The sequence below is a fragment of the Eleginops maclovinus genome, chromosome 18 (genome assembly GCF_036324505.1).
Source record: "Eleginops maclovinus isolate JMC-PN-2008 ecotype Puerto Natales chromosome 18, JC_Emac_rtc_rv5, whole genome shotgun sequence".
In the NCBI taxonomy this organism is placed as follows: Eukaryota; Metazoa; Chordata; class Actinopteri; order Perciformes; family Eleginopidae; genus Eleginops; species Eleginops maclovinus.
The window spans coordinates 21768319-21786058 of record NC_086366.1 but is presented as its reverse complement, the minus strand read 5'-3'; the positions used below and the strand labels follow the sequence as shown (position 1 = coordinate 21786058).

General features: G+C 39.6%; 1 protein-coding gene across 1 annotated transcript; it reads left to right on the top strand.

Annotated features, from left to right (window-relative positions):
* The first annotated feature begins 1662 nt into the window (after nt 1-1662).
* On the top strand, nt 1663-17324 carry LOC134880254 (A disintegrin and metalloproteinase with thrombospondin motifs 8-like). Its single transcript, XM_063907050.1, has 9 exons — nt 1663-2638; nt 4055-4294; nt 7739-7871; nt 7989-8156; nt 8935-9227; nt 10831-11017; nt 11957-12129; nt 13474-13649; nt 14976-17324. Exons 1-9 carry the CDS (start codon nt 1913-1915, stop codon nt 15718-15720), a joined length of 2841 nt encoding a protein of 946 aa, XP_063763120.1. The 5' UTR covers nt 1663-1912; the 3' UTR covers nt 15721-17324.
* The last annotated feature ends 416 nt before the right edge of the window (nt 17325-17740 follow it).

Here is a 17740-nt window from a genome sequence, read left to right as displayed (position 1 = left end):
CACACACACACACACACACACACACACACACACACACACACAAACACACGAACACACACACACACACACACACACACACACACACACACACACACACACACACACACACACACACACACACACACTCACTCACTCACTCACACACACACACACACACACACACACACACACACACACACACACACACACACACACACACACACACACACACACACACACACACACACACACACACACACACACACACTAATCCACCTGCACCTTAACCTTACACATCTCAAAACAAATCTCAAAATGTTTTTCCACTTGTTTTTTTTTCTTCCATAAAGTGTTCTTTAGACGTATTAAAATAGTTGAATAAGAAAAATAAAAAAGGAGTATCCTCTTACATGCTCATAAACACATTTACTTTTTCTGCATACTTTTTCTGACACATGCTAAGTGAAGTGCAGGCAAAGAGCGACACCTGTCTGCACCTGAAGTTCACTGCAGCTTCAGTTCCTCTGACCACCTCAACAGGTGTGTTGTACTCTGGTGCCTCCTGGTGGTTAAGGTGTCAAAACGCATCTCCAGGACCATTGTTATTGTTTAAAGAGATGGCAGTCTCCTGACACACAGTATCAATTAAGTGATTTACATGGTACCTTGAAGAAAACGATGTTACACTCCTAATACAGCAGTAGCCCTTTAGGAAACCCTTATTTAGCATCATGGAGGAAAACTTGTCAAATCTGCAGTGCTACATAAAATATAAAATATAATTTCAAAAGTTGACATTTGTGTAGGTTTTTACTAAAAAATATTGATTTATTTCAGAAATTGCTCTTTGTTAAGGCTCCTATGTATTTTTAAGATTTGTTTGTCTGTGAATTTCGTTATTTGTTTGAATTACTATTACGTTTTTTTTTGTTTTTAGTTCCTTTCATTCTCCTTGTGTTTAAATTGTATTGTTTTTTTTAAATTGTGAAACACTTTGCAACTGTGTTATATACTAAAGTGTATTATTATTATTATTATTATTATTAATTTATTTCCATTGGTTATGGTATATGAAAACATTATTAAATAATATTATTCTTTCTGTTTAAAAAAAAAAGTGCTTTATAATAAGGTTTATTATATCATAGTTATAGGCCTACTTCAAAATGTTTTTCTTTTTTGGGGGTTATGGTTAAATAAAATAAAAGAAATGATGATATCCTCCCTTCAGCTTTACCAATGTTATTAAACATTTCCCAGTGTTCAAGGTGGCGGTCAGTTCTAAGCTCACACAGTGCCTTTCTCTCTCCAGCGGTGCTCCTTTTGTGTAGGGATAAAGCAGATCGGCCTTGGGGGGCTCCGGGCTCTGTGGGGGCCTGCCACTCACACAAGGCTCCGAAATAACCCAAGCAGCGGACTTCCAGCTATGCGTAGTATAGATGTCCTGCCGCTGCCATATAGCACGCTGGGTTAATAATAGGAGCATGGTTGTCAAGCTATTTCAGAAGGGGGGAGTGTCGGCCTATTCTCATTGGATCCGTTTTATCCGCGAGTATCTCATGAAGTGCGAGTGGGAGGAGAATTTCCAGCAACCGAGGATATCAAAAATAAACCCCCTCATGTCCAGGGAAGAGCAGAAAGTATAAATACCCCCGATGTGTCCAGACTGCAGCGGTGCTGGTGAGTGGCACAACAAGACTTCGCTTGCTTGTTGAATTAGAAACGACAACTCAGACAGACTGAAATTAAATACCAGACATAGTTTGACCAATACTGGCTTTACAGCGCTGGAAAATCACTTTCATTTTGAAAAGATCCCTGACCTGAGGAGATATCGATTGGAGAAGGCACTTACCAAAGATCAAGGACATTAATTATAATAAAATCTTTATTTTTACCACTCGTGAGTGGAGTGTAATTTCCATTGCACAAGATGTGTTCCACTCTGTGTTTGATGTTTTTATTCCTGTGCGTAATGAACGCTGCACTTTCAACTACGTTTGAATCAGAGGATATTGTACCTGTCCGGATAAATGGAAGAATCAGCGGTCGGTTTTGGAAAAGGAGTGAGGAGCAGCCAAGGTTTATCCTCAGTGCATTTGGCAAGGATTTGACACTTAATCTTATTCCAGATACCAGCTTTATCGCACCTTCGTTCACCATACAGCGCATCAGAGCCAGAGAGGTTGGCGCTTTACGCAGCGCTTCAGGTGCCCAGCCTGTCCCAGATCTCCACAAATATATGAACCAGACAGAGGAGAGTGAAGGACATCTTAGGAGCTGTTTTTACTCGGGGAATGTAGAGCACGATGAAAGCTCGATGGTGGCTGTCAGTTTGTGCTCCGGCATCTTTGGCTCCTTTATAACGGAGGGGAAAGAATATTTAATTGAGCCCAAACTCCGCGGCGGCCTGGGGCCAGACTCTGCCGAGCATCTGCATGTCATCAAGAGGAGGACATTCACCAACAGCCACGGTGTTCCACTCCTGTTTGATCCCACGGCGGCGGCGGCGGAGCACAACGGGGAAACTTTTACGCACGGCGACAATGAAGCGCAGAGGGAACCTCGCCGGAGACGCTTTGTTTCCGCGCCACGGTTCATAGAGACCCTGGTGGTGGCAGACTCAACTATGACCCAATTCTTCGGAGATGAAATAAAGGTCAGACACAATCAACTTTTTCTTCTGTAGTACACATTGTTGATAGGATCCCAAACACTCGTTAGATTTGTCACATAAACAAACGTTCCATCATCGTTCTTGCAAGTATGCATAGCCAACACATACAGTGCAGGAATCTGATTTTATTTGCCTCTTTATGAAACACATTTTGTCATTAAGGGGGCTTGGGAGGAAATTGATGGGCTCCCTGTTTTCCACAGGCTAGGAAAGAGGTCAGGCAAAAAAAATGCAAGCTATGCTGAAGCACATTCCTGAGAACTTGGTCACGATTTGGCAGCAGAGCCTCATCGTCATGAAGTGAATATTCACAAGGTTTACAATATCTTTTAGAATTTGTATTAACTCCTTTCCATGAACTTGTTTAATTTATCCAAAACATCCAATATTTAAATTGAACAAATTAATATGATGGATGTTGATAGAATAAAAAAACAATCCAGAAATTATTCTCCATCCTTAATATCAGTCCTCTTTCAATCCAGAGCTTAATTTAAGATTTATTTGAACACAAGTAGAAAAATATGTGATCCTGCCTCAGCCTGGAGTCTGTTTGTACTTAGCAAACTCCTCAGCTGCCAGACCCTCTGCCTCATCCCAAAATAAGTTATTTAAGAGAGTATCTTAAGGTGTTTTTCAGGTGGACAAAAGGTTAGACGTTAGAAGTTGGATTTCAATTAGCTTTTTACAAATTACATAACAGACTTTTTCAAATGTCATTAGTTTTTGGTTTTGTTTGGGCAGGGGTGTTTAAGTGATTAGAGTTCCCAGGCAAAAATCAACATGTGGCTTGTGTAGCACATGTGGAAAAACTTTTCATGCGGGAACGTCATCATACCCTAGGAAGAGTGAGTGCAGCTAGGCTGATGGAAGACTTTGCGATACATCATGGCACAGTGTCCCACATTGTGATTTACCAGTTCTCCACTAAACAACTATGACAGCTCTGTGGAAAACCCAGCCCGTCACTACGGCCCAAGAACCAATCATAGTGAAGTGAAGAAAAAATGTGCAGGCAGAGCTAACAGAAAATAAAGCCAAATAGTAACGTTCGTTCTGAATTCTTTACAGAAAAATTCAGTTTGACCTAAATCTTGCATCTGTTTTTCTGAAACGGTTGCGAGGCTAATATTAAATAATATGAGTGTGTCTAACAATATCTTGCAATTTTAAAGCTTATACGCAATACTGGCAACATCAGCAGGATAAATACAGGTGTCAGAGTAGGAGCAGTATACTGTACGGTTTACACATATAGTGGGAGTCATAGTGACAATACTAATCATATGGAGTTTGTTTATGTATTGTATTTTTTTGTCTTAAAGTAAAAAATCAGACGTGTTAAATGTTAAAGTTAAACTCTTTCAAAGTTGCGTCTTGTATCTCCCCCCCTCGCAGCACTACATTCTAACCCTGATGTCAATGGCTGCCCAGCTTTACAAGCACCCCAGCATAAAGAACTCAGTCAACATAGTGGTGGTTAAGATGTTGGTGGTGGAGGAAGATGAGGTCGGCCCGGAGGTCTCCAGCAATGGGGGTGTTGCTCTGAGGAACTTCTGCTCTTGGCAGCAGCTCTTCAACCCGCCAAGCCAGAGGCATCCAGAGCACTATGACACTGCCATGCTGTTCACCAGAGAGGTGAGGGCCAATAACAAAGCTGCTTAAGCTTCTTTTCACAGCTGTGGAATAGTTGTTAATGTCTCTGGATAAAACCTACCATCATCTGCATATAGTGTCATAATCATTTGATGAGAGACATTGTGAGTATAAGAGTTAATTCTTCACCTATAGGAGAAGTAGCAGTAGTAGTAGTTTCCGTTTTTTTAGTGTAAGTCTAGGAGTTTCTTGTTTTGTAACCCTTCCAAATTAGTACATCTCTAGCAAACATTAAAAGGACACTGTTTGAAAAATAAAAGATAACATTGGAGATACTGTACCTGCTCAGCAATAAACAGCAGGTGGACAAAGTTAGTGGTAAACATTGTGTAACATTAAGCAAGAGCCCATATTTCGCTCGAGAGTTGGTGGAGACAAAAACAAAACAAAACGCAGTGAGTATTGGAATCACATTCTTTCAATGGGGAAGAACTGAGCCATAACAACTTTACAAGGCCAAAAATATATCAACCACGTGTGATGAATGCAGCTTTAAAACTATTCATATGAGTACAAAATATCTGATATGATTGTGCAATCATTCTTCACAGCATAAGTTGGACTGTTTGGTACATGAAACATCTCAAACAATGTTGTGCGTGCTTTACAGTGTACTATGAGATGGATAAGGCACTCACCCATGATACTCTGGAATATTTTATTCTCCATTCAGAAGGAAATAACTGAAGGAAGCAAGGATGAGTCACAAATAAAGCCCTGCTGGATTCAGTTCCAGGCCAGCTGTGGTACATAGTGTGGTTTCTGAACAGCACACTCAACCACACAACACTGACTTGAAACCAAAGTATTTTACAGTAACACAGGTGCATTTTAGGCAAGTTGTGTCATATTTTGCACTTTAAGCTACCCAAAAGAGGAAACAAGGTGAGGTCAAGGAAAGCCTTTCTCACTCTTTGGGTGAACTAAGGATGCTGAAAAGGGATTGTCAAGATGGAATAGTTGTAAACTTTTCCAAGCTGGGGAAATGTCAGCCGAGAGTAAACAATGTGCTTTATGGATGCTTCAACAGGAAATAAGTTCTGCAGTCCTGAGGGTTTGACTGTATTTGGCTGCCTTTTTCCACCCGGTATGTGCATCTTGACAAGGTGTTAGCACACAACACATAAGCTAAGTACATTTCTATAGCCCTGGATGCAGCTTGATTCGATGACAGGTTGAACGACATTAGATCTGACCCGGGACTGAGGAAATGATGAATAGAGCATATGGGCTTCTGCAGTCTTGAGCTGGATTTGTTGACGCAGCTTTCAATCGTGGAAGCCATCATTCACATAACCCTGTTTGTGTTTGTTTTTCCATTTCAGCGGAGATATGCTTTGAAATGTGGAGGATGGAAGGATCCTCGTGGATGAGCTAACTTTAGTGCTGCCACAAATCAGCCATGACATGATTAAGGCACTTTAAAAATGGTCTGCTTGTCTGGGTTGAAACAGTGTGCCATGTATCCCACAGTAGGGAGGCTGCTGCTGCTACTACTGGCTGTTGTGAAACTGTACACTCTGTTGCATTCAGTGGAAACATTTATTCTTGTGCATTTTTGTGGTCTTATCCTGCATTCGGCAAATGTACATATGACTGCTAAAGCTATATAAATGAAAATGCTTGTGCTTTGACCCTACATCTTACTTTGTGTCTGCACACGTGAGTGACCGATGCTATTGTGGAACAAGGTGTACGAACAGACGCTGAGCAGCGTTCAAAACGCAGCTCCAAGTCCAGATGTGTTTTGAATCACAGAGGGTTGTGCCTTGTGGGTTTTTTTGGGGCTGAGGCAATGGCCACGGATGTGTCCGTCTTCTTCCTACACAGCTAGGCGTGTTATGGAACAAGGAAGGATTTTTGATAAACCACAGTTAGTTAGTTTCTCAAGTCATAGCTGAATGCTGAGTCTATTTATTTGCTTTTTTATGACGGAAACACTGAGCAACATGTTTTTGATTTGTTTCTTAAAGAGTGGCAACAAAAAAACCGGACACAAATAAGCAATGAAGGTCCGCCATCCTAATGCTTAAAATAACAATAAAATAAAAATTTGACAGAATAATGTCTTAAACTCTTTGATAGTTCACTTTAGTTTCTAAGCAAATGGTCACTCCTTTTAAGTGAAGAAGTCCTTATCCAGGGTAAGAACAGTGGAAATAGCCAATCTTGCTGAATGCTACAATGGTTCATGACAATGCCCTAACCTGCACTGATATGAACGACATTGTTGAATTGGTTCTGACACAGAAGTGTCTCATGATATTTTTGTTCTATTGGCACATGTTTATTCCAAGTGATGTGTTTGTCACTGTTCATTTATGCAATGCCGCTGTGGTTCTGCTGGCTTATGCTACTTTGAAATGGTATGTTACCATGGTACACAGGCAGATGCCATTCTTAGTACATACTGTTTGTAGTTGACATACTGTATGGCAGTAGAGATTATTGTCCAACTAATCCTAACCTCTGCTGTGCTAGGTGTACATAACCAATATATAGCAAAAGCCCTGGTAGTGTTCTGGTAATGCAGTTGTTTTACACAGTAACCTTGAAAAGATATAATACAGAGCTGGTAAGAAAAGTCTTAAAAAAGTTAATAGTTTTAAGAAATGTCAGGCACAAAAATCTGTTTTTGCAACATAACCTCAAACAGTGGAGTAGTCTATGATATCTTACTGAGTTACTTATAGCAATATGAGGGATGAATCTGTTTAAGTAACAAAACTACTGCTTCAGGTTTAAGAAAACAATCGTGGTTAATGTTTTTTGAAAAAAGAATATATGTGTCACCTTAAAGCTCATTTGGTAGAGCTGGAGGCCCCTTTTTTAAAAATAGTTCATTTGTTACTTACATGCATGGCGTTTGTTTAGTATGTCATTTTTGATCAGTAGTTAAACTGATTTTTGGTGTCAACATCGGACATTAATAGCAAAAGTTCCTGTGGTTTTTGGCACACCTATCCTCTGAGGCTGAATTTAAGGGTTGCCTAACATATTCTGGCTTACTGCGGACTGCCCATTGTTCAAAAGGCTCAATATTACGATCCACAATTGTTTGGAAAATGTCCTATTGGTCCCATTTTTCAGAAATCCCCTTGTTTTCCGAAAACAATGGCCATTGTTCCAAAGGCCCATTGCCCAGAAATTACACTCTCCCTGCAACAAACAGAAGCCCATATGGTTCATTTTTATACAGAATGACAGCAATATTTTTTTCCTACAATGGCGAATGATTTGATTAATTCTTCATAATAATAGGCCATATGTTTTCTGTTTGTTGCATCGGAAGCATGTATATTTATAGGGAAAAGTATGAACCATGAATAAGAACAGTGTCGCTGCATATTTAAATAAGCTTTACAAATCTTGTTTCCTTTGTATGACCTTTCTTGCTCGACTTTTAATGATTTTTCTGTGTTGAAGGACATCTGCGGACATAAGAGCTGCGACACGTTGGGTGTGGCCGATGTTGGGACGATGTGCGATCCCAAGAGAAGCTGCTCAGTTATCGAGGATAACGGCCTGCAAGCTGCCTTCACAGCTGCACACGAGCTCGGTAAACTTACATTTATTGTAATAAGGGTTGGTGTGTGGCCTTAAACTATTTTCCTACCATTCAGAACCACTTTTCTGCACAACCGTGAATCTGTGTTTCCCATCATTACCATGACAGGTCATGTGTTGAGTATGCCTCATGATGACTCCAAGACCTGTGAGAGGCTGTTTGGAGATCTGGGAGGTCATCACCTGATGGCTCCTCTGTTTGTTAGCCTCAACAAGACTGCGCCTTGGTCTCCCTGCAGCGCTCTCTACATAACAGAGTTCTTTGACAATGGACATGGTAAGAAATATTTGAGTTTTTTCCCCAGCATATTAAAAATTAATCAGAAGCTTAGCAGCCGTGAAATATGCACGTCTCTTTCACGACTGTAACTCTGTTATTAGGGCTGATTCAGAGACAAATAAAACATAATGTTATTCCTCTTCTGCTATAACTATGGCTTTCCTGTGTAAACATGTCGCTCCCCTCAAATTATGGGTTGTAGGGATCGTTTATCGTGCCCTCGATTCCCACATCCCCTTCTCCTAACTATATCCCTTTCTGTTTCTTAATGTAGCTTCCCTCTCACCATCACTGTTTATATTTGTTTGTATCCTTGCTAGACCTATCAGTGAACCTTCTTTCCCTATGAGTCATGCAATGGACTTCTTCCTGTTCTTCACCTCCTCGGCCAAAAGCAACAGCTGGTGTCAGCAAAATATGTTCTTTATCAGTTTGAATAAAAAACGTGTGTGGCTGAGAATGTTCATTCCAAACTGCCGACGTCATTGAACACTCAAGAAACAAAAGTTTATTGAATGTAACGGAGAATCATTTGAGGACAATGAATGCATTCTGATTTGAGATAGCTACCAAATGTCAAGACTCAGAACCCTAAGCTGCCAATAAAAGTGACGTTATCCATTTTTAAAGTCAGGACACAACTTGCCCTGAATAATTTCCCACTGTTGTCATGCCACACACAAAGAGCAACATCGTTCTGCTAGGAAATCCTTAATCTCCGTAAACCACACTATAATCCCACACAATGTTTCTTTTCTTTGTGCTGTTACCACAGGGGACTGCCTGCTGGATGTACCAGAGAGTACCATGCCGTTACCAAGCGAGCTGCCGGGCGTCAAGTACAGCCTAGACCAGCAGTGCCAACACATGTTTGGAGAGGAGTTTGTCAAATGCCCCAACTCCTCAGACAGTGATATTTGTAGCCAGCTGTGGTGCCAGGAGGATGGGACGCAGCAGTGCACCACCAAGAACGGCAGCTTGCCCTGGGCAGACGGAACCCCTTGTAGCCTCAACGGGTCCTGCCTCCATGGGGAATGCATGCCAACTCAGGAGGTGATGCAGCCTTTGGTAAGTCTGCTTCTTTTTCTTCAAAATGTTGTATTTCTCAACAATAAAATTCACCCTTTCTTAATTCAATACACTCTGGGGTCTGCTGCAACAGCTTTAGTTGGTCTGGTGTGACTGGTAATGTATGGTGGCTAATGTTAGCTAATGTGAGCTAAATTAGAAGTTTGCTGACTTATGAACTTTTTGCTTCTTATGCTCTAATCCTAAATTCTAATTGTATTCTAATTTTAAATTGTAGATACACATGCTGCAATTAAATGACATTTACAAATCATTGTTTAAGTTCTGTACCAATCTTTAAATCCATATGCTTTTTTTAGTCTGATAATGATTTAACTCTGGGAACTACAGCCAATATTTATGGAGGTTCTCGGGTGTATTTAAAGGATATTCAGGCCAAGACTGCCTCTTCCATGTGTCAGTCATTGATTAAGGTCAGATAAGCAACTTAAGATGCTAGGATAAAGTTTGAGTTTTCAAGGGGGAAAGTCTAAAACCAACTAGCGAAGCTAATACAAAGCTAATTCCTCTTTAGACGACAGGTGATGAGTTACAGGATTACATTTCAGACAATGCGTTGAGCCTCTTTTGCTCCCCACACAGACTGTTAACCTGTATTCAGTCGGAGTCTGCTTAACCGTGATTGGAATTCTAAGGGAAACCAGAATGCTTTGGCTTCCACATTCATGATTTTGAGAACTGCTATTTGTTTTAGATGAGTCACTCCCTTTGAAGCGCACAGTTCATTTACTCAGAAAAAAAAGTTTTCACATTGGGTTTTTGATACAGTAAAAATGTAATACGTTCGACCCTCTGTTCTTGGAAACTTCGTAACTTACATTATACAGTATAGTGAATGATAAGAATAAGTCCTTTTGTGCTAAGAAAAAAATGAACATCTAAACTTCAATGCAATTCAAAGCTCAAAAACAACCAAAAATTATTGTTTTTCGCCAACCTAAAACAATGATTCCATTAGAAATCTGCTGTTATAGGTCATTCCCAATTCAAAGACACCCAGTGTCTTACTGTAGTAGCAGTTCTAAGTAGTTTTACATAAATGAAAAGCACAATTGACTGTTTAAGAATAAGAGCTTATTTGAAATTCAGAAGTTTAAACCAAGTTGCTTCATAATGCCTATTTATAAGGACAATGTTCTTAGTCTCAGACCTTGCTCACCTTGATATCTGCTCCTTGTGTTATGATCACACATCTGTTTATCAACCCAGACGTGCTGGCAGTTGGCATGTTAGCTGGTACAAACTCATAAACTGCTGGAAAAGGACACTAACTCTTCAAACACATACACAAATGCACACACACTTTCAATTATGCCTTCCAAAGCTGCAGCATGGCAGGTTCCACAAGTGGTGAGTGACACATGTGGCAGGAATGCGGGCAGAAGCAGACAGCAGGCGCGTGCCGAACTTCAACACAGATTTAGCCTGAAGTCGCGGCACGCCAACACACTGTGCGGCCTCAAACTCAGAAGCCCAGACTGTGGTTAAGGCTACACAGCTGAGATTGCCTTTGGCACTAAGCTCTAACCACCTACTCTGACTGCTCTTTTCCCTCCTCTTCTCTTGCTGTGTTGTACCGCAGGTGGCTGTGGACGGCGGCTGGAGTTTGTGGGGACCGTGGCAGCAGTGCTCCAGGACGTGTGGAGGTGGGGTGGAGTTCTCCTATAGGGAGTGCACTGAGCCTATCCCACAGAACGGAGGAAAGTACTGTGAGGGACAGAGGGTTCAGTACCAGTCCTGCAACACACAGCCCTGTGACGACAACGAAGGTGAGGATAAGCACTACGCAGGTTTAAAAAACAAAGCTTAGAGCATGCTAAATGATTTGATACATTCCATTACATAACATTTTATCCAAAGCGACTTACAATAAATGTAAAAGCCATAAAGATTCAAACTCCTAACATCAAGGAAAGGGCAGCTATATATACATCAAGGAAGTCATACCGTTGAAGGTGCTGGAGAATTAGTTTCAAGACCTAAAGTAACTTTTTAAGTGCTCCTTTTTTTTGTTGTAGAATTTAAGATTTAGATGTGTCTTACATATACATACCACATATTCAATATAATAACCACAAGGGCATATTGCAGACCTCTGCCCAAGGCCAAATTTCCTAATTCACAATGTTAATAAAAGTGATATTGTGTGTATCTGCCTGTGTGAATCAGATCCAGTGTATAATTCAACAGGCTATTCCTTCACCCATACAACATCCTCCCCTCAAATTTCATGAATAAACTCCACTAGTTATTTCTGTATTCTTGCCCACAGGAAGATAAACAAACAAAGCCGAAAACATGGCTTTCTTGATGGAGGTTTAACTTTTTTACTTGACAAATATTTAATGGTTTAGATTGTGCGTTCTTGTTAAGAATCTCTCAAAATATCCATTTACAATCAATTCACACCCCTTCCTGTAGATGTAGTCTCATGGATCAATGACTTATAAATAGGTTATTGATTCATTTTTCTTTTTACATGTTTAGTGTTTTTTTATAGCATTTTAATGGTTATGTGGCACATATTTACATGTTACCTTTTAAATTATATTCTTTATATTTCTTCTTACGATTCTTATTTTTACTGAAATGATATTGTATTATTGTCTTTAATGCACTTTAAGTTTTTTTTTTAGGAATCTGAATTATTAGATTTTCCAGAGTAGACCTCAATTTACTGTACACTAATCTTGAATCCTTCACCTTAGGAAAGAGTTTCAGAGAGGAGCAGTGTGAGATGTACAATAGCCCTAACTACCTGGACTACAATGGGAATATGAAACAGTGGATCCCAAAGTACGCAGGCGTTTCTCCCAGAGACAGATGCAAGCTGTTCTGCAGGGCCAGGGGCAGCAGTGAATTTAAGGTGTTTGAACCCAAGGTACAGTAGAAGAACAAAGGCAACCACTATACTTTTCACATATTCACATTCATGCAAACATTTTTTCCAATGGTTTCAAATTATGGTGAAAAATATATCTTAAAAAAGATTTTATTTTATTTTGAGAGGGAACACAACCTTCCTTAAAGCACATAATCGTGAGTATCAGAGTAGGAGCAAACTTGTTTCCTAAGCTAGAGTGAAGATAAATAAAAGAACACCAGGTGTCTTTAACCTCTTTCCCTTTCTTGCGCTGTTTTCCTTTTCTATACTAGGGACAGTTAAGCATCATAAATCCAAAGTTTTGTGCTCCCCACAAATATATAATTGAATATTTAAAATGTATTCCATGGTGTTTTCTGATGGAGGAGAACTAAATGTTTAGGGTTCACAACTGACATTAAATTGACCAGACTTTCTGCGGATTGATATGGCTGTACATTGTCCATTAGTCAGAGCGTCCTCCTAAGTAGAGGTCTGAATAATGATCAGACCTCTGGAATGTCCAAATTTCTCCAATCAGAATTGAGTACTTAACTAAGCTAATAATAAACTATAAAAATGTATGAATCCATTGCTGTCAAAGGTGTCACTGTAGCTTGTCTAAAGTAAGGCTGATTTCTCTGAGACAGATTTTGCACAGTCCCGATCGACTGTTCTGTTTTCAAAATGCTGTAGCAAACTCATTTCTGTAAGTAAGTAAAGAGATAAATAAAAGAGTAATGACATATATGGAGATATAATATTATATGATATGAAACTTTAAATTACAAAGAATGCATTGTAATGTTATTATCTTTATTGCACTGACAAATTATTCACATGAAACATGGGAACCTGGCCCTTTCCAGGTTAATATAACCAAATATGCCAAGCCAAATATTTTGCATTTGTTTGGAAGCTCAAGCGAAAACCCTTTTCAAACTCTTATTTGAACACAACTGTTCTTTCAGTCAAGATTTTCTTGACCTACGGAAAGTGTCTTGACCAAAAAGATCTTAACTCCAATTCAACATTCTCTCATTTTAGAGTCATTGTTAAAAGCTTTTCAGCAAACCTTTGTTGAAGGAATACTTAACTCCTAAAACTGTGCTGATAAATATCAGTTTATAATCCTATTTTTTATTAATTAAAGTAAACAAGGGCTGTGCCTAACAATATCAAAACTACATCAGAACAACCTGTCACACAACCCGTGCAGTTTATGCAAGTCTAATTTTGGTAGTCCTATTCTCACTACTTCCCAAACACATACATTTTAACTTCTATTTAAAACACTTTGGTAAAAAACGACTTGACTTGTGTTAAAAGAATCAACAACCCTTGCTTGCTGTGTTCCTGCAGGTGATTGATGGGACGACCTGTGGCCCTGACACCACATCGGTGTGTGTCCAAGGCCAGTGTGTGAAGGCAGGCTGCGACCAGGTGATTGGGTCCAACAAGAGAGTGGATAAGTGTGGAGTGTGTGGAGGAAGTGGGCTCACCTGTAGAAAGATCACAGGCTCCTACAACAAAGCAACGTAAGTGCTCTGAAAAATAATTAAGCTAATAGAAGGTTTTGTTTATCATTTTGTAATGAATAAATCAGGGCAATGCACAAGCAGCACAAGATTGTAGCTACCAAAATAATTCAGATGTAAAATCACTTCAGTGGCATATTTTACTCTGTTTATAGTTTGGACATTGTCTATCTGATGACAGATTGTAGCATGGAAAACTTTGCTTCCTCTTGCTTATCTTGATGGGAATGTTTTGCAGCAATGAGAGCAGTCATTTTTAAGGGACAAAAACGTGAAAAAAAAGAACGGCTGATACCATGAGTGAAAAATAATACCTGTTTGCACACAACAATCCGGATCTGGTCTGACCTAGATTTTTGATTTATTCCCTGGCCAATGATACACTCCCCCACCATGATTTGATGAAATCAGGCCAGAAGTTTTTCCATAACCCTGCATACAGACAGACAGACAGACAGACAGACAAACAATCTGATTTGAAAACATGATCTACTTTATGATTGGTATTTGGGAAATGATTTTTCTCTAGAGGGTTTCCAGGAAGAACAATACAATCCCTACACTCCCAACAACCAGTGGCCAATAAAACAAATAGTTTCTCTATTTATATAAATGTAAGCTAGGAAACAAAACAAACGTAGAAATTAAAAAAGTAAAGTAAAAGATATTGAAAACAAAAACATTTTCATTATTTCTGAGAGATGCTGTATATCAGAGGACCAATACCAATCTCCTGTCTTGGTTGTTAGGTATATAGCTAGAGACGAGAAGGGTTAGGGTTAGCGTTAGCTGTATATGCTGTTAGCGTTAGCTGTATATGCTAGCCTAGCTTAGCATATACAGTCGCCTGGCACTTTCTTACCTAGGATTGCTAATTAGCAGTCATTAACATTTATTAAGCTTAAATGCTTTCATGACCTGAGTAAGATGACAACATTCCTACCACTTGTATAGCTTAGTACGGATCTCTGGCACTATTTTAACTACTTCCAAGGTGCATGGAGTGGAGGGAAAAGTCTCAAAAGGTTAGACTACAGCAACACATAGTATACAGAATGACTTTATGTTTTGACAGGTTTCTGTTTGTGGCTTTTATCCAGGGTTTGACATGGTTTGTTCTCGGAAAATTACTAGCTCTGTTTGTCAAAATAAAACCTAAAATCTAAAAGTAGCCTATGGGATTAAGTAGTTTGCTGGTATATTTTTTAGCATTTGAAAGAGCTGGGCTCCAGGGAGAATAGCTAATACAACCCAAATAATGAACTATATGGGAGGATAAAAAAGAGGGTAAATGATCTAAATCCAGTTCTATCTTTTCTCCACCAGCTATGGATACAGCGACATTGTCACAATTCCTGTTGGCGCTACCAACATTGACATCAAACAGCGGAGCCACAGAGGAATCAAACATGATGGGAATTACCTGGCTGTAAAGAGAGAGGGTGGCGGTTACATCCTCAACGGTAACTTCTCTGTATCCATGGTGGAGCAGGACATTCCTGTGCTGGGCGCTGTGCTGAAGTACAGCGGCTCCTCTACTACTCTGGAGAGGATACAGAGCTTCAGGCAGCTGAAGGAGGCCATCACCATCCAACTCCTAGCCACTGCAGGGGACGACAACCCTCCCAAGGTCAAATATACCTTTTTCATCCCTAGAGATGTTAGCTTCAACAAATCCAAGGAGAGGAAGCCCTTGGCACCGTCTTTGCATATGATCCATCCGTTTGGCGTACCTGATTGGATGCTAGGGGAGTGGTCTGAGTGCTCCAAGAGCTGTGGCTCCGGATGGTCCCGGAGGAATGTTGAATGCAGAGACAACGCAGGCTTCCTTTCCAGCCAATGTGACAGAGACCTGAAGCCTGTAGACATCAGGCCCTGCGGGGATGTGCCATGCCCCATATGGCAAATGGGACCTTGGTCTGTTTGCTCACGAACTTGTGGCCAGGGGGAGCGCCGCCGCAGCGTTGTGTGCATAGACTACACTGGGAAGATTGTCGAGCAAGAGAAGTGCGATCTGAACAAAATCCCAGAGCCAGTCTCCGGGGACTGTCTCAACCAAGAATGCTTATGAAGAACATGAGTATAGTGAACTTTCCCTCATTGGTCTGACTGCATTTGCCAACCATGGATGGATTACTGGGTGGGCTCTCCAGGCACAGACAAACAGCCAAAAAGACAAACAATGACAACACAAAACAACCGTAGACATAAAACCATCCAAAAAAGAAAGAACAATTAAGAGAAAGAAACACAAAACAAATACCAAAGGCACAAGACAATTACCAAAAGATTCAAAGAGACAACACACAACAACCGCAAATGAACACAAAAATACCACAAATTGAAACAAAGTGACCACAAACAGAAGCAAAATGAGCACAACAAAACACATAACATACAACAGAAGACACTTATTGACAAAAAATAACTACAGACACTCAAAATTGCCACAAAGAGACATAAAAAACACGAAGAGACCCAAAACCACCTCAGAGAGACACATGTTGACACAAAGTGACCACCAAAAGAGCCTTCTACATGTCTGTGCCCGGGGGTCACATGCTTGTTATCCATCCATATTACTAACTGATAGTAGCATTTAGTCAAATCATGGAAATTTGAGTGAATATCGTTTTGTCTTTTGTTGACATTTGACAACCACTATTGAGACACAATGGAAATCTACCTCAGGATGTACATGTGATGGTATGTATAGTTGTTAGATGAAGGTGCTTTGTGTGTGTTTTTCCAGAAAGAGAAACAAAAAAACTAACGTTTTTGGATGAAGTCTGGTATAATCTGCAGTTTGTCTTTCTAAATTAGCTTTCATTTAATGTGAGGCTAAAAAAATGGCATGCAACCTGCTGTCCAACACCAGCAAAGTGTAAATATACCTCCAACTGTCCTCCACAGAACTCAAAACCCTTCAAAGCTCAATGGAGTCATGCCGGTACATACAATTGATACATTGGAATACTAAGCCTTTGGGAAATAAGCTTCTGCTTTCATTGTTTGTGTTAAACTGTGGAAAGACTAATCAGTGACACTTAAAAAGGATTATTTGGGATTTTGAAATGTGCTACTAGGGACAACTGATTGTTTCAATGCCCAACTAGAGGTATTGAAAGTATTTAAATTGATAAAATTTGAGTTTACACAGTGTGTAAAGTAAATTAGCCTTGATAATGAGAAACCCGTGACGGAGAAATTCCCTCTGCCCTGTAGTTTAATTCTATTCCAAGGTACATTACATTTAGTTGAGAGGAACAGTGGTACAGACAATCTGCCATGCTATAAATGTTTGTTTGGAGGTGTAATTACCAAGTCGTAAGCATACTATCTATTGTGTATATGAAAAATATTGTTAATTTGATTTATTTCCAGACTTTAATTTGTTAATGCATCATATGCAAACAATCACAGTGGTTTTCGGACTCTTGTATGTATATTAGATTTTTTTCATTCTGATGTTAATTTACATAATGTTATAAAGCAGAATGAGCATTAGGCTTATATCCCTTCAGTGAAGGACCATACTATTTTATTATTACAGCTTCCTTTTTAAGCTATTTATTTTTTGTACATTTTTTACCTTAGACATATAATTTTGGCAGATGCTACTGTCTTTAGATTTTTGTCTATAAAAATTGTCAAATAAACACATTTATGTCAATACATGATTCTCTTTTCTGCAACTTATTCTCTATGGTGGGCAAAACTATGTTAATGCTTTTTGTTTTCTCTGTTGTGCAAAAAAAGCTTGATTAATTGAACATTCCAGTGATTTCCAGACTGGTGCCAATATTGGGAGGAGCCATACTTCAAAATAACCCATTAAATCAAAACAAATATTGAAGTTTTACAGAGCACTCTTTAAGCCCTTTGTTGGCCACTTAAACCTACCAATGAAGGCCAGATTATTGGAATCCTTTGAGGTGGGTCAACAGCTTGTAAAAGTTGGTTGAGGTATTTAATTGCAGGTTTTACAACTAAAACACCTTTAGGTGTTCTGTAAAATCCTCAGCAGCAGAGGGATAGGAGAAACCTCCATTTAACATGAATCTACAGTGACGTACTGTAACATATATCAG

Bases quoted from the DNA above. Each gene is read 5' to 3' on its own strand.
- LOC134880254 (XM_063907050.1), top strand. From the start codon at position 1,913: ATGTGTTCCACTCTGTGTTTGATGTTTTTATTCCTGTGCGTAATGAAC. The intron at 4,295-7,738 runs GTGAGGGCCAAT...TCTGTGTTGAAG, and splicing joins CCATGCTGTTCACCAGAGAG to GACATCTGCGGACATAAGAG. The intron at 11,018-11,956 runs GTGAGGATAAGC...CCTTCACCTTAG, and splicing joins GCCCTGTGACGACAACGAAG to GAAAGAGTTTCAGAGAGGAG.